This window comes from Neomonachus schauinslandi, chromosome 2, assembly GCF_002201575.2.
Source record: "Neomonachus schauinslandi chromosome 2, ASM220157v2, whole genome shotgun sequence".
Lineage (NCBI taxonomy): Eukaryota > Metazoa > Chordata > Mammalia > Carnivora > Phocidae > Neomonachus > Neomonachus schauinslandi.
The window spans coordinates 37,838,758-37,860,988 of NC_058404.1; the positions used below are offsets into that span (position 1 = coordinate 37,838,758).

A 22,231-nucleotide genomic window follows, 5' to 3' on the forward strand; every position below is an offset into this window, starting at 1 on the left:
CAGCGGGCCGGTCATACACTCCTTACCTGCAACAAGCTCCACCATGAGACTGGTTTGTCGCTAAATACACTAGAACAGGCACTTTGGACGTAGAGCAAGACCCCTAAGTCTGGGCCAAAGCCCTCCATGGGTGAGCTAGGCGGGAAACAGGCGAGGGTCTCAAGGGTGCTAGCAGGTCCTGGGAGAGGCAGTGTCCCAGCCCAAGCCTTTCACACTCTAGGACCTCAACTGCCACCCGGCTTCAGAGCAGGGCTGTAAGAGGACACAGAATACACCAAATAGCCTCTGCTACAGCCTGAGGGATCAGCTCCTTGCTCATCCCCTGCCTCCTCTCGGTCTGGGCAAGCCTTCAAAGAACTTTAAATCCAAGCATGAACCAGGGCAGCTGTGCCCAGAGACCTGATCTGCAAGTTAATGTCCCCCCACACACACTACTCAGGAAGAACTTTCTTGTTCTTTAAATCTTTAAATCTCTTCCCCTTGCAAATATTTATGAAACCCCACAGTGGGATATGTTCTTGCCAACCTGCGTGGCTGTGTTCCAAGGTCCTAACACCAGGCTGTTAATGTATGACAAGCCGCAGTGGGCAGGACATCTTATTTTTCAAATCCCACTTGCAAGTCAGATGAAAAAAGACATTCTGAAAGGCAGCAAAGAACACTTAGAAACCAATAAACATCTCTACCCCCTGACTGATTCTACCTTGAAGAGCTGCCTCGAGTTTCCATATGCTGCATAAATCTACCCTATTTTACAGCCACGGAGGCCCCTGCTGATGCTCCTCATAGTCCCAATCACCTCCAACTTCGGTGGGCTCTGACACAGGAAATCTCCATTGATAAAGTAGATAATGCGCACTTGCTTTCCCAGAACAACACTGGGTGGAGATGAATCTTCTCTCATCTTTACTGCTGTGGTGGCTATTTCTCAACTTTATTTCCCAGGACTTCATCCTGGGTCAACACAATGTTTCACCAGCGAACAAAACAGTGGCTAAAGTTAAAGGCCATTCACCTTCCTCCACCCCAGTCCCCTTCTCCACTCTAGGCTTGGGAACACTTCCTACCATTCAGGGGCTTTGTTTGTTTTTTTCCCCAGATCAAAGTCTCCTCAGTTGACTGTAAATAGGACATGTTCCCAGCTCCTTCTCCCTTAGCATCTACTCTAGCTTCTCTCTTGTGTCAGCCTGTCTATATCCATCTCTCAGATAGATAATACATGATGGAGAGAGAGAATCAAAAACGCTGCTTCTCTAATATATGGACAGAGACCAATGTATAGGACATCCCTAATATATATGGACAGAGAGAAAAAGAAAGAGTCAAATAAGAAGGGAAACAGTTTTTTTCTTTTTTTTTTAAAGATTTTATTTATTTATTTGAGAGAGAGAGAGAATGAGAGACAGAGAGCATGAGAGGAAGGAGGGTCAGAGGGAGAAGCAGACTCCCTGCCAAGCAGGTAGCCCGACGTGGGACTCGATCCCGGGACTCCAGGATCATGACCTGAGCTGAAGGCAGTCGTTTAACCAACTGAGCCACCCAGGCACCCAACAGTTTTTTTCTTTATTTCAAATGTACATATTTGTCCCTTTCTCCTGAGAGCTCCCAGGGCTCTCCTAAGTGGTTTTCCATTTGAATACACAAAAGAAAGGGAGCTAGTCACAAATTTTTCAGTATAAAAAAAACTTTAAAACATCACCAACATACCTAGAAAATTGATAAGTCAATCATTAAATCAATCAATCTAGTGATCACTTTAGTAATATAAATCATTGCCTGACCAGCTTTGGAAATCATTGGCATAAAAGCCATTTAAAAATACTAAGCCCCCAAAGGAGTAATCAAATAGTGAACTCCAATATGCAGTGATGGTTTAAGCCAATGTTTCTCAACTGTAAGTAAAAGAAGAAATTCTCAAGGATTTGATGACTCCTATCTGAGAAACAATAACTTATTAATCTAAAGTCTTATAAAAAATGTCTTTTAATTGTTATCACAGGGGGGTGCCTGGGTGGCTCAGTCGTTAAGCGTCTGCCTTCGGCTCAGGTCATGATCCCAGGGTCCTGGGATCGAGTCCCACATCGGGCTTCCTGCTCAGTGGGAAGCCTGCTTCTCCCTCTCCCACTCCCCCTGCTTGTGTTCCTGCTCTCGCTGTCTCTCTCTCTGTCAAATAAATAAATAAAATCTTTAAAAAAAAAAAATTGTTATCACAGGGAAGAGGAATGTTTCATCTTTATAGCTGGTCAAATATATTTATTAAAAATTATCATTAAAGGGGTGTCTGGGTGGCTCAGTTGTTAAGCGTCTGCCTTTGGCTCAGGTCATGATCCCAGCGTCCTGGGATCGAGTCCCGCATTGGGTTCCCTGCTCGGCAGAGAGCCTGTTTCTCTCTCTCCCACTCCCCCTGCTTGTGTTCCTGTTCTTGCTATTTCTCTCTCTGTCAAATAAATAAATAAAATCTTTAAAAAAATCATCATTAAAAAGTTTTAAAATCTAAGGGTGCCTGGGAGGCTCAGTCAGTTAAGAGTCGGACTTCTGATTACAGCTCAGGTCATGATCTCAGGGTCGTGAGATCGAACTCCATGTCGGGCTCTGTGCTGGGTGTGGAGCCTGCTTAAGATTCTCTCTCTCCCTCTCCTTCTGCACACCCCCCACTCTATAAAAGCAAAAACAAACAAAAATAAAGTCTAAAAGAATATGCAGAATCTCAAGATTACATCCATGTGCCCAGTTTGAGAAACCCCACTCCAAATGTCTTATTTACAGACAGTTCTCAGAGCTACAAGCTCCTAAAATTCTAGGGAACCAAACACTGAGCATCACTGTAAATTGTTTTGTTTCCTCTTCTTTTTTCTCTTTTCTTTTCTTTCCTTTTTTTCTTTCTTTTTAACTCAGGCATTAGAAATGACTATTTCCTGAAGACATGGATAAGTACTTCCTTATGATTACACACAGGACAAATGTCCCAGTTAAAAAAAGCAAGATTTCCTGAAGTGTGACCTTGAGCAGCCTTAATTTTTAGAGATGTGCTGCCATAATCAGGACCTTGTTCTGTATGTGAAGCAATCACATTTCCCCTTTTTAATTATTAAATACATTATAATACATATCTAGTCTACAGACAAGACTCAGGCAGTTCTTTTTATTTTCACATTTCATTAAATAGAGAAGAATAAGTCAAATTACATTTTCTTTGTAGCCAAGTCATCGTAAATCTCTGTGATGAATAACACATACCTATGCTCCTCTCAGGCTGCTTACCCCTTTCTCATTTGTATGGCTGTCATTTCTGCTCCTGCCTTAACTCCCTACCCAAAATAAGTGCAATATCTTTGTCTTTTTCATCTAGGGATCACCATAGAGGAGGCAAATGGAATCTATTATGGTACATTTACAGAGTATAGATGTTCAAAAAATATGTTGGGAGAATAAATGCAGACAAACATCAGGGGTGTTCATCATCACACTCTTAACTCAGAAGAAAATGTTCAGAAATAGTTGCAAGTCCCCCACCTCTCAGTAATCCTGTGCTACTTGGCTAACCCATTAACCAGTGTGTCCTTCTGTACACCATTGTCACAAAAACAAGCTGCAGAGACTTGCAGTTTCCCACATGAGCATTCCCAGAGGGGAGGATGAGACCCTTTTGAATTCCAGAGTCAGCCCTACAAGGCTGAGCACACTGAATAGAGTGAACAAGTTTTACAGCAGGTGGTCCATATCTTTCAAAGATTCAGGGGATAGCCCTGGACATTATGACCCAGCACCTCTCTTTATTTTTTATTAAAAAGGGAATGTGTATCTCTGCTGCATTAATATTTTAGCTATAAGATGGCTTTTCTGAGCAAACACACTTTGGTTTTTAAGGTGTTAGTGTAGTATACATTACTTTGTATTCCTGTAATCAGAAAAGATTTCATGAAAAATTCTAAATTCCATAAAGACCCAGTGACATCAGATTAACTTTGTTTTCTCAACTGAATCAGAATATTGATTAGTGCATAAATATCACCACCAGTGTCTTATCTCAGGCATGCCAAGCCATTCCAAAGACATTTGCGTTCTTCAAGTACTAGAGCCAAGAGATCTCCTGCTTCTTTCAGTGGCCTCAACTTATTCAGCATCAGACTTTTAATTATTTCTTTCAAATGTGGCCCTTGCTTCTCACTATCCACAGTCCCAAAGCAAACTGACTTGATTAATTCCTTGTCCAGTGACACAATCAGATTAAAACAGCTTTTAAACCAGGAAAACCTCATTATCATAGAGCTTATTATTATATGCATTGGATAAGGTACAGGTCAAATCATGTCTCTGGATCATCATAATTATATAGCTTGAAAAGCAGAAACAAGGCAGTAATAGCCAAAGGGTAGGGGTTAGTCATGTCACTAGCAAAATAAAGAGGACCCACTATGACACTTTCTTTTCTTTCAAGAAAATAAAACTTTTTTTTTTCCTTTAGATCAAAGGAGACTATTATGGGATCACGTGAAACAGTAAAAATTTCAATAAAGAATGTTATAGCACTTCACCAAAAAAATGTGGTAATGAAAATGCAGCTTAAGGGTGAAATTGGGAAAAAAGGATAGCATATTTTGGCTTTTTATTACAGGATATTTAAGAGACAGCTTGGCAATAAATGTTAACATCTTTCTAATGGTTGGGAATGCAGTTTTATAAAGCTGGAAACTCACCTTGACTTATTGACACAGCAGAGTTTTAAGTTACATTGCTCATTCCCAGAGGAAATGCACCACACTGCAAAAAATGTGCTTAGCCTCACTCGATAAACGGAGGTAGGTGTGAGCTACTGTTACACAGCTGCATTAGGCATTTTGACCCAGGAGAGGCAGATGGAAGGGGCAAGCAAACCAGTAAAGAGGGAGGAAAAGAGGCAACAATGTAAAAAATAAAGCAAAACGAAAACAAAACAAAAAGCAAAAAAAAAACACCTGGTATTCATTATGCCCCACTAGGTTGAAATACAGTGAAGAAAAAAAAAAGAAATTAAAATCATGGCCCTTGTCTTCAACACAATTACAGTTTAGTTGAAGAGCAATGATTAAATCTTAGCAAAAGAAAAGAATGGAACAGAATACATATATTATTAAAAACTAAATTACACAACAATTATATGTGTACTCATGTGTTATATGTTACATTTTTCTGAAATTTTAATGTAGAAATTGGCTTAAAATGGAGTAAGTGCATAGATATCCCTGCTTCGACATGACCCGATACTATAAAGATACCAATTCTCTTCAAGTTAATTCTTAAATCTGATGGAATTCCAATACAAATTTCAACCAAATTTGTGAATTTGTTCAAGCATTTATATGAACAACAAAATTACACACTGCATAAATAGCTAAGTCAACTCTGCAATAGAAAAGGAAAGAGATATGACTGGTCACTCTCAGATACTATAACATAATTCCAAGGGATGGTAATTAAGTACAGCATGGACTGGCCCAGATGAAGACAAATAGGACCACAGAACAGTATAGAAAGGTCTGATTTGGGGTCAAGTACCTGAAGAAAATTAACATACGGTAAAAGTGACACCACAAATTATGGGAAAGAAGGGGATGTAAATGGTGGTAGGAAAACTGGTGAACTACACACAGGAAAATCAAAGTGGATTCCTACCTTATACAATATATAAATGCAGGCTCCAAATAGAGTTAAAGACATGAATATAAAAAATAGAAGTGTCAAATTAATAGAAGCTAGTATATTTAATGTTTTTGTGATCTATCAATGGGAAGAACTTCTTAAAGCGTAAAGGCAAAAAGTTTGTTAAATTTATCACATAAAAATTGGCAAGCTTAACAAACAAAATTAATAAAGGGGATCATGACAACTTTTAATAAGATGACCAAACAGAAGATATCTGCAATGCCTAAATCCAATAAGGAATATATGAGAAAATCAAACAGAAAAATACTAGAATAGCAAGAGAAAAATTGACACAAGATATAAACAGAAATCACCAAAAAAAAAAAAAAAGAAAACAAAAGGACTAATAAGTATACACAAAGTTGTTCAGACTTCATAATAATTAGAGAAAGGCAATTTAAAATAACAAGATATCAAATATCAAGCAGATCAGAAAAAAGTGAGAAAGCTGAACAAAGCCAATTACTGACAGAGACGTAGATATGGGATCCCTTATGTAGCACCTCGTTACTAAGCAAGGCTTAGACAAATAAGTAATAATATGAGTTCTGCGCACTAGGTTCCACTCTTGCCTGTACATCCAGGTCACATAAATTCCCACACAGGTTCTTTAGGAAACTTGTTTAAGGATGTTTGTCACAATGTTGCTTGGGTGAGCACTGTGAGCGGAGGCACTAGAAGCAACCTAAGTATCCAACCCTGAAGGAATGGGAACTCAAAATACGATACACGGAATGTTGCACAGCAGTCAGGAGCAAGACATTCGACATCTTGTAGGAACATGAATGGTTCCTAGAAACACACTGCTGACTGAAATAACACGATAAGGATGAGATTCACATCACGATGCCATTTGTATACATTAAAAATACATGCCTACACTGTGCATAATGACTTCCTTCCAAAGAGCACACTATAGAAAGGGAGAAAAAGAGTAAATTTACAGTGGATTAACCTGACAAAGACACCTTGAGCTAGAAGATCAAGGTGAACATTAACAGTGGTAAGTCATGTTGATAATACTACCCTCAACATGATGGGATGAGAATGGTGCTTTACCGCTGAGATCTTCCTCACCAAGAACGTGGAACCCCAGACTGATCATGAGAAAAACATCAAAAAATCTCCACTGAGGGTCTTTCAACTAAATACCTGACCAGTAGGCCTCAGAATTACCAAGGCCATCAAAAACAAGGAAAGTCTGAGAACCTGTCAGTCTATGGGAGCCTAAGGAGACGTGATGTCTAAATTTAATGTGCAATCCTGGATGGGATCCTGGAACAGAAAAGGGACATTTGGTTAAAAACTAGGGAAATCTAAATAAAGTACAGACCTCACACTTTATAATGTATGTTATATAATAATAATAATAACATATCAATATTGGTTCATGAGCTGTGAGAAATGTGCCATAGTAATGCAAGATGTTAATAATACGGGAAACTGGGTCATGGTATACAGAAATACTCCATACTGTGTTTGTAATTTTTCTGTAAATCTAAAGCTAATCTGAAATAAAAGTAAAAATAAATAAATAAATAAAATTTGAAATAAAAGTATGCATGCCCACAAAGCAATACATATTTTAATACATATACCAATAAAGAACATGTCAAACCTAATAAAATAGTTACCTGTGGCGACAGGTATGAGGAGTGGGGATAAAACGAAAGATGACTGAATCTTCTCATGTAACAGAAGAAAGCGCTATAATCTGAAAGGGTTAGGTGACTTCATTAAGATTGTACTTACAACACAGGCCTTCTGACCTTGGACTACACCCGAAGCTCTTTTTATAACTCAGCCCTGCTTTGCCTGCTCTGAGGATAAGCTAAGAATGAATTTACTCCATGGATAGAAAACAGAGTTTAGCAGGTGAGCCAAAAGGGAGCATGAACTTTTCCATGAAGTGGAAAAAGATGAAGACATTGCTCTGGGGCTTTAAAGCAAATGACAGCATCCCGAAGGGCTCCTAGGTTAAACATGGGGGCTGGCTTTAGGGCCATAGAACCGTGGGGAATTAGATAAGAGGCATTGTTCAGGCAGAACCTGGAAGCTTAGTTTCCAGAAGATAGACTTATCTGCAGTAAGTCAATAGATAGAAAGAATTAATGAAAACATGAAATGAGTAGGATTTCTTGGATTAGAAGGCAGGGCAACATTCCAGGTCAGAGGCAAAGTTTGTGACTGCAAGGCCAGAACAGGTCCTCTAGAAGCCCAGAGGAGGAAGATTGGTAGCAGATAGAAAAGAGTTTTGTTCTATTTTTCCTATTTTCTTAGTAAAATCTAAAAACTTTCAAACTGCCTGTAGGTTTTTCAAGGTGAAGGAAGGACTGTTTCTATATTTGAAACAGTAGAGAGTGGACATAAGAGCCTTTTTAGCAGCTAGCATAGTGGTGGCGTCCCAGAGATCAAGGACCCCTGAAGGATTGAGCAAGGAGACAGGAGTAGTAGGCACAGGAGGAAGCAATTTGGAGGTGGCATGGGCACTTCCCAATGAGGTACATTTATGTCTTTATATCATCCTCAGAGAAAGGGATGGAATTCAAAGTTAGAAAAATACTACTCGGGCGCCTGGGTGGCTCAGATGGTTAAGCGTCTGCCTTCGGCTCAGGTCATGATCCCAGCGTCCTGGGATCGAGTCCCGCATTGGGCTCCCTGCTCCTTGGGAGCCTGCTTCTCCCTCTGCCTCTCTATCTCTCTCTGTCTCTCATGAATAAATAAATAATATCTTTAAAAAAAAAAAAAAAGAAAAATACTACTCAAAATTAAGTCATCTTAGAAAAAGCCTGAAGAAACTAATTAAATTCTCAAATCACAGAGAAGGAGGAACCATGCTGTCCTCAACACCTTTTCCCACTAACAGAAGAAATGTAGACAAAGACACATGGCTTAAATCAACACTCAAGCCCACTTACTTAGGTCATTAGCCTTTAAGAATCCTCTGTCTGCTAATATCTTAAAAAAAAAAAGAAATCAACAAGCCCAGATGGCTTAGTGATGAAGAGGTCAGGAATGCATATGTTTTCAAGTAAATGCTGGGAGTTTGGAAAGCTGGAAGAAAAACTGTCACTGTCAATAACCAACCAGCACAGGCTGGGATCCGAAAATCAACAGATCCGTGCCTCACTCAATGAGTGTTCACAGGGAGAAAGTCTTTTTTTTTTCTACTGGTTATTTCAGTGCTACCAAGGAGTTATCAGTCAATTCAGTAGATATTTCTTTTTGAATTATATTTATATAAGGAGATCTATGCCATGATTAAAACAAATAAAAAATGGAGGGTCTAGCATGCCGCCATTTGCAGAAAATATTTCAAAGGAAAAATTAAGTTGCATCTATATGCATAGAATATTTCAAAGAAAATTGGCACACTGTTTTCATCTGAGAAGAATAACTGGGGAGCTGAGGGATAGGTGGGAGACTTTTCACATACGCACTCTTTCATGCTTCTTGAATTTTGAATCACATGAATTTACTGCCACTTCAAAAAAGGAATAAAATGCTAAAATAAAAAGATTAAATATTTATATATTTATACCCCACTACTTTCATCAAAGACTGTAACAGATCAAGTTACATCTACATCTAATGCAAAAGGATAAAATAAATAATTGAGGGATACGGATTTAAAATAAAACAGGGAAAATAAAATAATAGTATCCAGAGGTAAAGTGAGTACAGTAAAATCCTACATTGTCTAGTTGCTGGACATGGCTATGAATTTGGTGGCGAAAGCAAAGCAGGAAACAAGATTAAAGAGTCGACTGCCAATAATAAGCTAGCCTCTCAGCAGAGGAACGACCTTTCTTACAAGGCAAAGCACATGGAAATTTCTTTCAAACATCCATCTTTAGAAGACACTGAGATACCACGTATGTGCCCTCAGCCTCGGCACACAATTGGACCCCACAGATGTTGCTCCCAGACCACCAGAGCGTGGAAAGGGCAGACCATTCAATGCCTGAGGGCCACAGAGTTCAGGGCCTGGGGGACCAGTTGTCTAAGCCCAAAAAGGTGGAGCGGAAGGGAAATCCTACATGTCAGACAGGCCACTCACTACACAGGCCCCAAATTCCAACAGGAAAAGCTCTGTGCTTGACCAATTACGTCAGAGGAATTGGAGAGAAAATCCTAATTTGATAGCATATAATTCCCTTGTCTTTTAGACAAACAACACGTTTGCTTCAGTTTCCTACAGAGCACTGTAATGAATAGGCATCATCTTCATGGCAGCCCCCAGACACTTGATTTCCAAAATTGTTTGTTTCTTTGCCAAGGCCACTCCCTTTGGGAGGCACGGGCTTTCCTCTCTTTCCCTTTCTTCTCCACCTCCACTTCATCACCAAAATACCCAAAGAAAGTCCTAATCGCCATGTGCCCTGTAGTGCCACACACATATAGTACAGAGAGACGATGCTATGTGCTCACCACACTGGCTCCATTTTCCTCCTGGGCACATACCTAAGCCCATTTCCCAGCCTCTCATACAGTCAGAAGAAGACGCAGTTGAGTTCTGGCTCATAGAATGTGTGTGGACATGATGCCTCTCCCAGGCCTGGCCCCCCAAAATGTCCTGCACAAATCACCTACATTGCCCATCAGTCCCCCAGGTGCCAGCTGGGTTGTGATCATCAGGGCAGTGTCAGAAGCAAAGATGGTGGAGCCTCTATCAGCTTGAGTCTTAAATGATTGTGAGGTACAAAATCCCCCTCTGGAAACCCACAATGGGCTATAATGTGAGTAATAAATAATTTTTACTTCTTTGTTTATTAAAAGAGTTAGCCTACCTTGTCCAACATAGAAATGGAGGTTCTCGCATAATAAAAAACTTAAATGTTTGACATTGACTTAGCTTAGATGGATGGTAAGTAGGGGAAAAACAGCAGTTCCAGGTTATACAGTGGCAAAACACTGGCAAAACTGTTGACTACGATACCATGGAATGTAGACCACCTGCCCATTGAGCTTACTGTTGTAGGGGAACTAGATGGTTCTATGCTAGGAGATGGTTATAATTCTAAAAGAACCAGAAGAGGATGGAAAAACAGAACACTTGATATATGTTGTCTGTTACTAATTGTAACTATAATGTGTAACTGGCACATAAGCACATAGAAGTAAAAAAAGAAGAGTTATTCTGAAAATTTGGGACCTAGTTAGAAAAGTCATTTGTTAATTGCTTCCAGTAACCAAAAATGAAAGATGTCGTAGCAGAAGACATTATATGTTGAAGACCCAGTGAGACTTCCCAGTTGCATATTGTGACTCAGGACTTTGGCAAAGATTGGATTAAGGATGTCATCTTTCCACCTACTTTTAGATAACCTGAAGATGGCCACCATTAAACTGAAAACCAGAAAGAGGCACAGAGATGAGGAAGCAATAAAATAAAACAAGCAGCCTTGAAATTGTGTCTAGGAAAGAACTGTATGGTGACAACACATGAAGCTTTCTGAAAAAAAGTAAATTAGAAGCTTTCTATATTACTGAGAGAATTGTATTACTAAAGCAATTATTATTTTGAATTAGAAAGTCTTTGAATATTCTGTATGCCTTAAATCAGTCTCAGGAAGGAAATGGGCTATGAATGCTGGCAGTCCACAAGGAAAGTGTAGGACCCAAGATCCATTTCAGATGTGGCAAGGATGATGGAAAGGGAAGAACTGTGGAGGACAGAACCAGGGCTCATTAAGAAAAATGAACAAGAAAGTCCCTCTCAGAGGAAGACTGGAATCTATTTGGGGAACTTCCCCACTCTCTGAAAAGAGGAACTTCCTAATGGCTGCCCTGCAGGATGCCAACTTTGCTATGGGCCAGTGATTACTCTCTGTCTTCTTTTCCTCCTTTTTCTGAATAAGAAACATTACCATTGTCATCACCACTCTAAAGGAGGAGGTGGAGAGGTAACATTTCTGTTTTGCTCACAAGCTGCGGGACCAAGAGGAATCATATCCACATCTCATGGAGAGACGCACTCCCTTCCTGGAGACCCTGAAATTTGAGCTGAGTAAAGAAACTGGGTAGGGCTTGAGGGTGTTTCCATGGAGAAGGAACATGTACTCTATGTGTTAAAAGAAAAATGGAATGGATTTTTGGTGAACAGAGGGGTAGACTGTGGCAGAGACGATCCTATGTGTTTGTTGAACCCATTTCATTTCCTTGCGCAAATAAATTATTTTTCCCAACCTCTCCTGCAGCTAGGTGGGACCATGTGATTGAGTTCTAGCCAGTGGAATGCAAGCTGGTTCCTAAAATCCCCTAAGTGATGTCATATGCTCTCAGCAAATGAGAACTCATGCTGCAGAGCATACTCTACCTACCCTTAACCAATGAGCATTAAGCATACACCATTTGACAGCGGCTCTTAGCCAATGTGTGTTGCCCAGAGTATTCAGCCTACTGTTGTTTTTTTCACTGTAGCCTCTTAACCATTCATTTGGTGTTCCAGTGAACTATTTTGACTAGTGATAATTGATAAAAGATAAAATGACTGGACTTGCTGGTATAAAACAACAGAGAAATATAATAATAGTTAGAAATTTTACTCTCAAGAGTCTTCAATGAAATAGTCCCAAGAAACAGAGGTAAAGACTAGTAGGCAATGGGGAATGGGTTGAAGTCCTCTGACATTATAGAGGGTAACAAGAATAGCTTTAGCGGGTGCCTGGGTGGCTCAGTTGGTTGGGCGACTGCCTTCGGCTCAGGTCATGATCCTGGAGTCCCGGGATCGAGTCCCATATCGGGCTCCTTGCTCAGCGGGGGGTCTGCTTCTCCCTCTGACCCTCCCCCCTCTCATGTGCTCTCTCTCTCTCATTCTCTCTCTCAAAAAAAAAAAAAAAATCTTTAAAAAAAAAAAAAAAAAAAAAAAGAATAGCTTTAGCCTTGGCAAATGAGCCAATAATTGTATTAATAGCATCTGGGAGAAATTAAGCATGTCATGACTGTAAGAGATTTGGAGAGACTGAAACAGTGATTCTCAATGTACGGTGCAAAGAAGCATCTCCACAGGAACCTTGCTATAAAGATCTTTTATTGTCCTCACCCAGTTAGCATTTGCATCTTTAGGAACGTATCACCTGCAATGCCCAGGATGGCTGTTGACCCAGTGAGCCCTGACAGAACTCAAGTGCAGTTAATATAGTACCTGATAGGAATGATGGGCTGCAGAAATATAACATGATATTAACCAACAGCTCTCAAACATGGGAAAGAAGCTGTCCAGACTGCATATATACTCAGACAATTAGAAAAAAGAAAAGGGAAAAGCAAAGTTGAGAAGGTATGAGAGACGGAGGGAGAAAAGTCCTTAAAGGCAATGGTTGTATAGAAAATTATGCTGCTTTAATCAGCACATATGAGGAACCTCAGATTTCACCTTGTTGTGTCTAACCACAAAGCACTTACATCCCATCTACTACCCGACTTACAGAGACCAGAAGATTGTCCTTTGGCTAGTCCCCTGCATTAAACAGAAGCTAGGGAAGGCCAAAGTTCTATTGGAAGACAATCAAAACAAGAGAAACAGGAAAAATCCATTTCAGCATGCCTCTGTAAGTCCTATGTGTGTGCTGTGTGTCTGACTACAGAACAATCCTGGATTCTGCCACTCCTGGGTGGCTTAATGGGGGTTCATTTATCAGGACTGACATTACTTCAAGATTCAGAAATGTTTGAAGGGTTTTTCATCAGTTTAGAGAATTGTCTTTCCTATATAACTACAAAACCATCACCTACGCCTTAAGGCCAGATCCTGAGTACAGATTGACTCCCAAGGTATAACAATACCTCCTCTGGTGTACCCATCGATGCTTCCATTCAACTTGACCCATTGTTTCCCTCCTCCAGTGTCCAACCTCAGCCTCTTCGTCAACCTACAGCCTACAAGAACAACAACCATGGGCCAAACTCTAGGGTGGGTGCTATAGAAATAATTGAAGAAACTCAATGCATGACTCTTGCCTACCCTCAGGAAGCTTACAATCCTGTTTGTAGGTACCAGGACACCTGAGCCACTGATTTTGCAAGGAACAATTAATTACATACATGGCACAGCAACACAAGAGATATCAGCATTCACAGGAAGGGGCAAGCCGCAGGGACTGGCACATTTATGCCCAACTTCATTGGGTTTGCCTAACAAGAGCTCTCTCTTTCCTTCTAGCTCGCTCATTCATATTTTTCCTTTAGCTTTACTCAAAAAAAAAAAAAATTCTCTGTCCTTTTGGTTTCATTTCTCATGGCCTTCCCTATACAAATCCTCTTTTTCCTACAATGCCAGGAAACCACTCCTTCACTCATGTAAGCAACCCTTTCCTTTTGCAGAAAATGATTCTTTAGCCACTTAAAACTACAACAAACTACTCAAGTGGCCTCACTGGGAAACTATTTCTAACCTCTATAATATCCAGGCATGTTGAAAGGTACATGTGAAAGCTTTCTCTTCCCCTCTGTGTCTGTGCCTACTTGTTCTATTGACTCAGTGAACAGAGACAACATCTAATTATATTTTCCACCAAAACATTAACATGTTATTAATGCTTAGCAAGTAAGAAAAATAATGTCTTTATATTTCCCATTTTTTCCACTTCAGGATTTCATATGCAAAAAGAGATTTTAAAAATATAGCATGGAAGAGTTTGGTCCATTAGACATATATTAGGTTTTTCTGTCCTCCTATACAAAGGTTCAGCCTTTTAAATGGAGCATGCAGCTATTAAGCATTAACCCATCTGTTCTGTTTCTCTCTTTTATTTCAAAGGACTGGCACACAAGTCTCATAGCAAAAGTCATGTGAAGGCTGTTCTTTTCCCAACAATACACCTTGATCACTACCAATGGACTGTCACTCAGAAATGCTCAATTATACTGTTAAGTTCCCCAATGCTTAAGAGCCACATAAGAGTACAACATCCCCTTTCCTTTACATTCTGACCCCACACTCCCCCTAACATACTACTGTGCACCTCCCTTCCCTAACACAAATCCTCCCTCCTGCCAACCCAGCTTCTGCAGTGCTCCTTGGAGATACCAAGACTTCTCATTCCAGCAACTCTTAACTTAACCCATCCATCAAGGTCTAGTTAGTTCATGACATACCCAACAAATCTTTTTTGACCACAGTAGCTCTTGGTGGTGACTCACTCTTTAGAATTTGGCATATGAAAAGATCTAAAAATTTAACAACATGACATGGCAGATATCAGAAAGTCAAATGGACAGAAGAATTAACACTGTTTATATCGCATCAGATCAGCAGCTCCTTAGGAGCAGGCAGCAGAACTCTACAGATCACGTTCTCAGTATCACACACGTATTTATACCACACTGAACTACCCATGGCTTTTCTCCCAACGAAGTTTATGAGCTTCTTGGGGGCAGAGACTATTTCTAACACAGCTTCAGAATCCCCTGCAATAACTAACACTAATAGTGCTGGACATGCAGAAAGTACACAGCAGATTCTTTTTGATTCGCCCCATAGGGAAGCTGGGAATAATTTCTAGTTGAATAAAATCAAGTTAAAGCAATACATCAGTGATAGAACATTGAGACTCAGTGTGACAACATTTTCAATGAATTGAGGGGATTTCAGACCCATAGAGACCCACTCTTCATGCAATTTCAGCAGAGAGAGTGTATGTGGAAGGAGGGGACAAATGAATTGGATCAGATTATCAGTTCTCAAATGGCCTTCAAAATCATCTGATGGAAGCCATCCTCTTAGAGATGAAGAAGTGATTGGGGAAGCCTCCTGACTGAAGCTATAAGACCAGAGTTCTCATGAGGCATGAGCCCCATTCACATCCCTAGCTGCTTTGCAGAAAGAGTACACATGCTGTTTGTCTCTGAAAGAAGTGCCCCACCTCTGCCTGGAAGCCAGGAGTGAAACATCATTCAGAGTCCCTATCCATAGTTAACAGCAATGCATTTAATGTTGTTTTGATGATGTGTAACACTGTTAATTGCAGATCTATTGTAATTGCTTTCTTTTCTCTATCTCATTTATGCTACATGCAACAAATAGTAACACATCATCTATAATTAAACTGTGCCCAGCAAGGATACAGAGTGGTAACAGGAAAACTTGAGTTCAAATAACTAAACCATTAATTGAGCAGCTAAGATCTTTTTCTTTAAAAATTTTTTTTTCAATTTTCTGACATTACTTTTCTAGCTCAGGTAACAATAAAGCAGTGCTGGACTGTGCTACCAGGATATTTTTGTAAACAGATGCTAAGTGTGCATCTGGGATGTGCAGGCACTGTTCCAGGAATTACGGAAGATCAAATGAATAAAACTCTGTTTCTGTCCTAGAGAATCTAGTAAGATGATTAAAAATGAACATAAAAAATCTAATAAAGGGAGAACATAAAGGGCTAAGAGGAAGCTATGGAATGTAGGAGCAGGAACAAATTCCCTGATTTTTCTTAACTGGGGAAATCATATTAATAAAACCGTGTATGTTTACAAAGCAATATACACAGAAATTAGAAAGTTCTTAACTTCAAAAGATGGATATCTTCCATTTGAGGAAATTCTTTCAAGTTCACATTTACTTCTAACACTTGATTGCCTACTTACAAAAGAATATGCTAACTTTTTTCACAGGTTCTGATTCTTAAAAGTTGTCTCCGAAGAGCAAGTTTTATTTGCCCTCATCAAAATATTGCTGCAATGGAGTTAATAATGAAAAGCAATATAATCACGTATGTTATAGCACACTTTACAGCTTCCAAAGCATTTTCACAAATACTATTTCAATAGGTCTCGTTTGGTCCCCCACAAAATCCTGAGAAGTACACAGGGTCAGTTTATTGTGTTTCTGGGCGAGTACATGTGCATGTTAATATTGTTTTCTTCATTGTGCACAGAGGAACTAGAGGCTCAGAGGAGTCTGGTGAGTGACAGTGACAACTGGCATTTGTCAGACTTGTCAGACAAAAAGAAAATTGCTGGCTAAGCCCTCCAATCTAAAATTAATCACAAGTTATTACACTTGAAAACTCATGTTCCCACTGGTATATGTTCTCTCAAAAAGCAAATATGCCCTGGGCAGCACTCAGCGTCCAGGGGCTTCCCAGCTTCCCTCTGTCTCCAGGGGAAGCACCTTGTTCCCTCCCCAGACATTGGCCAACCTCTCTTCTCTTATTCTCTGTTCTCAACAGAAGATGGAAAGGCAGCTGTTTATTTGTTTGTCCATCCTAAAGAGCCAAAGCCACTGAATTAGGTCCTTTAAGAGTACTTGGATTTTAAAACTGTTATAACTTTACAGGGGAAGTCTTTATGCTGACAAACACATTTAGGGCAGTGGCCATCGTGTGAAAGGAATTTGGTGCTGATTCACTGATGCTGCCATCTCTCTGGACGGTGATTAACAAAAGGCCTCTGAGCTTACCTTCAGGGTCATAGAAGGAAAGGGAGGCTGGCACTAATGCCTCATGCCCTGTATCCCTGAAAGGAACTTCAGGGATGAGCAATGACAGATTTAACAAGTAGAGAAAGCCCACTGAGTCTCTAGGGGCTAAGGTACCCCCCCCCAAAAAAAAGAATCTGGGAAGCAGCCAGAGCCTGAGACTGACGTCCCTAAGCCTCAATCCCAACCCTACACATGCACATTTGCCCCAGCCTGATCTCAGACTGTAAATGTAAAGGCTCAAGCCCTGTGGCTCTTAAAACCTGCCCCAAGACCAAAAGGAGCTGTCCTCAAGTCCTACAACCACAGTCCACTTTCCTCTTTCTTCCACTGAAAACACCAAATGGGAAAAGCTGTCCTTACCTCGTAATGAGCCACACGCTGAGATTCGGATATCAGCTGTGCACTGCACACCTTGCAGTAACTGTCTGTAAATAAATCCTGATCGATATCGGAGGACTTCATCAGGCTAAAGGAGAATCAACAGAAAAGAAAAATGAGTCCACTGCTTTGATGTTTATGCAGGACATTAATTGTGTGAAAAAGCCAGGAGCACAGTAACAGACCCCAGGATGGTAGCAGTGGGGGAGACCTCCCTACACCTTAGGTGATACCATGTCAGTTAACCACAGTAAGTGTAGAGTGTAGAGTTTATAATATTCTCATAAGTGCCCAGTAGAATTGCTGGTACCCTACGAAACAGAAATGCACCTTTAGTTTTCTCTTTGTGACAAATCAAACTTATATCTAATGCACTGCCAAGGATTTATGTGAGAGGGTATTTTCATATGTGATTTATATTAACAAAATATTGTACGTGCTCAATATATGCAACATAAAGAGACTGTATGTCTAGCATCCACATGCTAGAATATGAAGTGCCTCCCAAATCCAAATGCAAATCAAATTCTTCTTTAAGAGAACATTTAATGAAATAGGAAAAATCATTAACAAAAGGGTTTACAAATCAGTACATACAGTATTATACTAAATTTGTTTTAAAATATGTATAGGTGCAAAGAAAAGTATCCCAAGAAGCTTTTTTTTTAAGATATTATTTATTTATTTGACAGAGAGAGAGAGAGCACAAGTAGGCAGAGCAGCAGGCAGAGGGAGAGGGAGAGGGAAAAGCAGGCTCCCTGCCAAGCAGAGAGCCCAACATGGGGCTCGATCCCAGGGCCCTGGGATCATGAGCCGAGCAGAAAGCAGCCATTCAACCAACTGAGCCAACCAGGAGCCCCAATGCCAAGAAGTTTTAGCAAGGTGTTAATAGCAGTTATCTTTCAGAGATTATAGGTAATCGTTTATGTAATTTTGTTTATTTTTTAATTTTCTACAATGAACACATATTACTTTTGTAATACATGGAAACAAGTTAGCTTTGTCAAGAACCTTATAAGCAATATAAAATTTAGTTTTGAGTTCAATAGCTATCCTTACAGAATTAAAAAATAAAATCAGGCTCAACTATAACTTTTCTTGCAAGCTTGTATCTTTTAAAGTGAGGAGCCCTCATCATTCACGCTCACTCTTCCACATTTAGGGTTACTGATATTCATAAAAGCCACCTCCACCATCCTGCACCACAGTTGAGCCCACAAAAGTAAATAAACATATCGTTAAATTCCAAACCCTGAATTGAAATGCAGCCAAGAGTCTCAAGCTTGTGAAGGTAGCCTGTCCCATAGGTATCTCATAGCATCTGAAGCATAATGTTACCACCATAGAAATGCACACCAGCACATCCAAATGCTTTCCTCCAACCCACAAACTCCACTCCATTTTACCTCCCACCAGCCAGGTAAAAAGTAAGGACTATGCCAGACAGCATACATATGGAGAGGCAAGAGAATTTCAGACAACAGGGATGTGGTGGGAACCTTGGAGTTCATCCTGCTCCCACACCCTCATTTTATCTGTGAGACTGTTTGAAGTCACATCACTGATTATTGGCATGGCCATATATCCTTCCTGGTTTGCATGATTCCAATTTCCACACTCCAAATCCATCTCAGGTCTCATGCTACTTGCCAGCCACGTGATATTAGATGAGTCACTAAACCTTCTAGATCTTAGTTTCCTCCTACACAAATTGAGATAAAATATTAGCCATGCCTTTTTAGAGAATTGTGGTGAAAATCAAAAGGAGAAATATAGGAGAAGGTACTACATAAACTGTAAACTCTCTTCATTTGAAAGGGATCATCATTACGTTCTTACTAATATCCTAATGTTGGCCAAGTCTTGACCAATACAACAAAATAGAGGACGGTGGTACATTTTAAGTGATTTTTTAAGCCATTTAAATAGCTGGGCTACAAAATAAGTATCTATAAAAAGCTGCCTGCCTCAACAATTACAAACTCACTTTCTATCTTTGTCCTTGGTTGTAATGGCCCATTCAGAGCATTTGATTTTCACAATGCAAAAGGATTCAGTTTTTGCTCCTAAGAGACAATGGTAGCTCTGGTTTTTCAATGCCCTGAGTACCAATAGTAATGCCAGATAGTAAGGACTACTGACTCTCATAGCTGAAGTGGATCTGTTATTTGTAGAAAGCTCATTCCTGGCAGAAAGCTCAGCCAGCCTGGAGTCTAGCACCTGCAGTGCCTGGAGACTCACTACCTAACATGGCAACCTATTCCAAAGAGTCTGGCAACTCTAGTGGCTAGGTATTTTTCAGGTTGAATCAAAATCTGTCCCACTGTAGCTTCACTCATTCATTCTGTCTTTGGGTGCAACACAGAAAAATTCTACTCTCCTTTTTCATGCGATATCCTCTCTCAAGTACTTGAAGATAACTCTCTTCTATCTATTCTCAACCCCTGTCCTGACTTATCATCTTGATCTGTGTCTATTTCTTTATGGCCCATCTTCAAAGGCAGTGCCAAGAATGGAATGAACATTTCAGACATGGTCTAATCAAGCGGAGGATCACAAATCCAAATGACCATCCAAAATACCCATTGTCATGTGTAATGGTCTCTATTCACATCCCAGAATGCAAATGGAGAAGAGGTGTTTTGATAATGAGAAAATGTAGTACAACATTTTGAAATGTCAAATGGGAAAAGAAAACTTACTAAGGTGTATTTTTTAAGCCAAGCTTCTATAAGTAGTTGTGTTTAAATATTATCATGTTCCCTGCTATTTCTAATAAAGAAGTGCACAAAAATAGATTCATGGGTGACCTGGTTAATAGGAATCTCCAAACTCACTGCACACTCCTTCCTCATTATACAACCGACTGCAGAAATCAAACACTGTGAAAGGATATTCAAGGTACGTGTTGGACCGAGTGGGGCCCGTAGGAGTCTGAGTCTCGGTAAAACAGCTGTGCAGCAGAAATAGCTTTAAAGGCAGAATATAAAAATGTGTATACTAAAAAAAATTCAAAGGAAGAAGAGAATATCATGGCTTTTTCCACTGTTTTATATAAGAATATCGATTGGAATAGGCCCATATGCAGTAAAATGGCAATAAAGACCCTCTAAAATCTACAAGGCCCAAATGGAAAACCTGAATAAGTTAAATTCCAGTGGGAAGCAATTAGTAGGCAAGTGTCAGGCTGGTCTATGCATAAGGCCTTTTCTCCAAGAAAAGAGAACTCTCTGTGTAGGTCACTTTAGACAATTAGAGAGCCTGATTTATGATTCAAAGAGTGGAATTCCCCAGGAAGAGGGCTGCCATTTGTTTCCTTCTCCCACTTGCCTAGAATAGAATTCTCAGCTTCTCTGGTCTTCAAAAGTACAGGTAAGAACAAGGAAAACCAGATTAGCTTTCTTTAGCCTTGTCCATGGTCCTGAATCAGCAACAAGCACAGAGACAGAGCAGGGCCCTTCATCAATTAGTAACTGGTCAGTCCCCACTGTCTCATGGGAGCCGATGTGTGGTGACCCCCAACCTGGGACATGTGGACTGTACTACATTCTGAGGCCCTGGAGCATTCTGAAGAGGGAGAGAAGAGCAGGGGAAGGAAGGAGTTTGAGTTCCTGAATTTGAAACTGATCAGAATGAAAACTTCCTCAATGTTCCCCACAATGGCACATTCCAAAGCAAACACTGAAGATCTGAATAACCTATCACTCTTCAGTATTCACAGAGGACAGTGCTACCTGTATTTTACTAAAGAAGCCCAGAGGGAAGTTGGAGGCAGGAAGTTGGAGGCAGTATTATTAGAACAGGAGTCTGATCAGATTCACATTTGCTGTCCCAGGTCTCTGTACAGCAGTAAATCTATTTTCATCTGATAGCAGTGACAGTGTAAGACTCAGAGGTGTAGCTAGGTATAATAAGTAAAAGGAATATGGGGGGGGGAGCTTTTGTTTATTCAATAATGATTATTGAGCATCTACTATGTGTGAGGCACAGGGATAACAGAGGGCACAACTCCCATCTTCCAAATCCTTATGAGCTATTGAGTGAGAAGAGAAACACACACACAAATATCTAAGGCACAGGCAGCAAGTGTACTTTGGCTAGTAAAAAGAAATACAGGATTTCAGAAGACAAGGGGATTATAAGGAACCTTAGGGGAGGTTCTATAAGAGTTAAAAATTTAAGAATGAATAGGATTAGAGTGGAGGGAAATGGGTTCAAACCCAATAGGTTCCAATTCTTTTTGCTGGCATGGAGAAAAATATTACTACCAGTAGGCATGAGAAGATATATACAAGGGGCTTCAGTGAGGCTTGCTTGGGAATATGCAACATGAGGGAAGGAAGCAGAGAGAGAAGGGTATACAAAGCTCAGGCCCCAGATGGAAGGAGGGGAGACCGAGGGAAAACGGCAGGTCCCAAAATGTTTCTCAAGGTTCAAGGAATGGCCTTTTTTCGGATCTTTAGATGCAGATGTGAAGCCCTCCCCTCTGCCGCTTTCTGCTTCTCAAGAACAGATTTACACAGCCTGAAAAGCCAGAGAAACCTGAGGCTTCATGGCCAAGAGTAACATTCTTCATTCCATTCCATTTCTGATAATGCCAAAATAGCTTTTGACTCAAAACCCATGCAGGGCTCTTCAGAGGAAAAAGACATTAGTTCAAATCCACGTTTGGTTGCTTGCCAACAAGATTTTTGAGTGTAAAGTTACATATCCTCCCTGAACCACCATTTCTTCATTTGTGAAACAGGGGAA

At 40.2% G+C, this 22,231-nt stretch overlaps 1 protein-coding gene across 1 annotated transcript in view; it reads right to left on the bottom strand.

The window, feature by feature from the left end:
- ZMAT4 (zinc finger matrin-type 4) overlaps positions 1-22,231 on the bottom strand; it is a 360,824-nt gene that overhangs the window by 278,417 nt on the left and 60,176 nt on the right. Inside the window, exon 2 of the mRNA XM_021681530.1 lies at positions 17,462-17,567. Within this exon, the coding sequence (XP_021537205.1) occupies positions 17,462-17,563 (102 nt within the window). The 5' untranslated portion in view covers positions 17,564-17,567. The remainder of the gene's footprint in view (positions 1-17,461; positions 17,568-22,231) is intronic.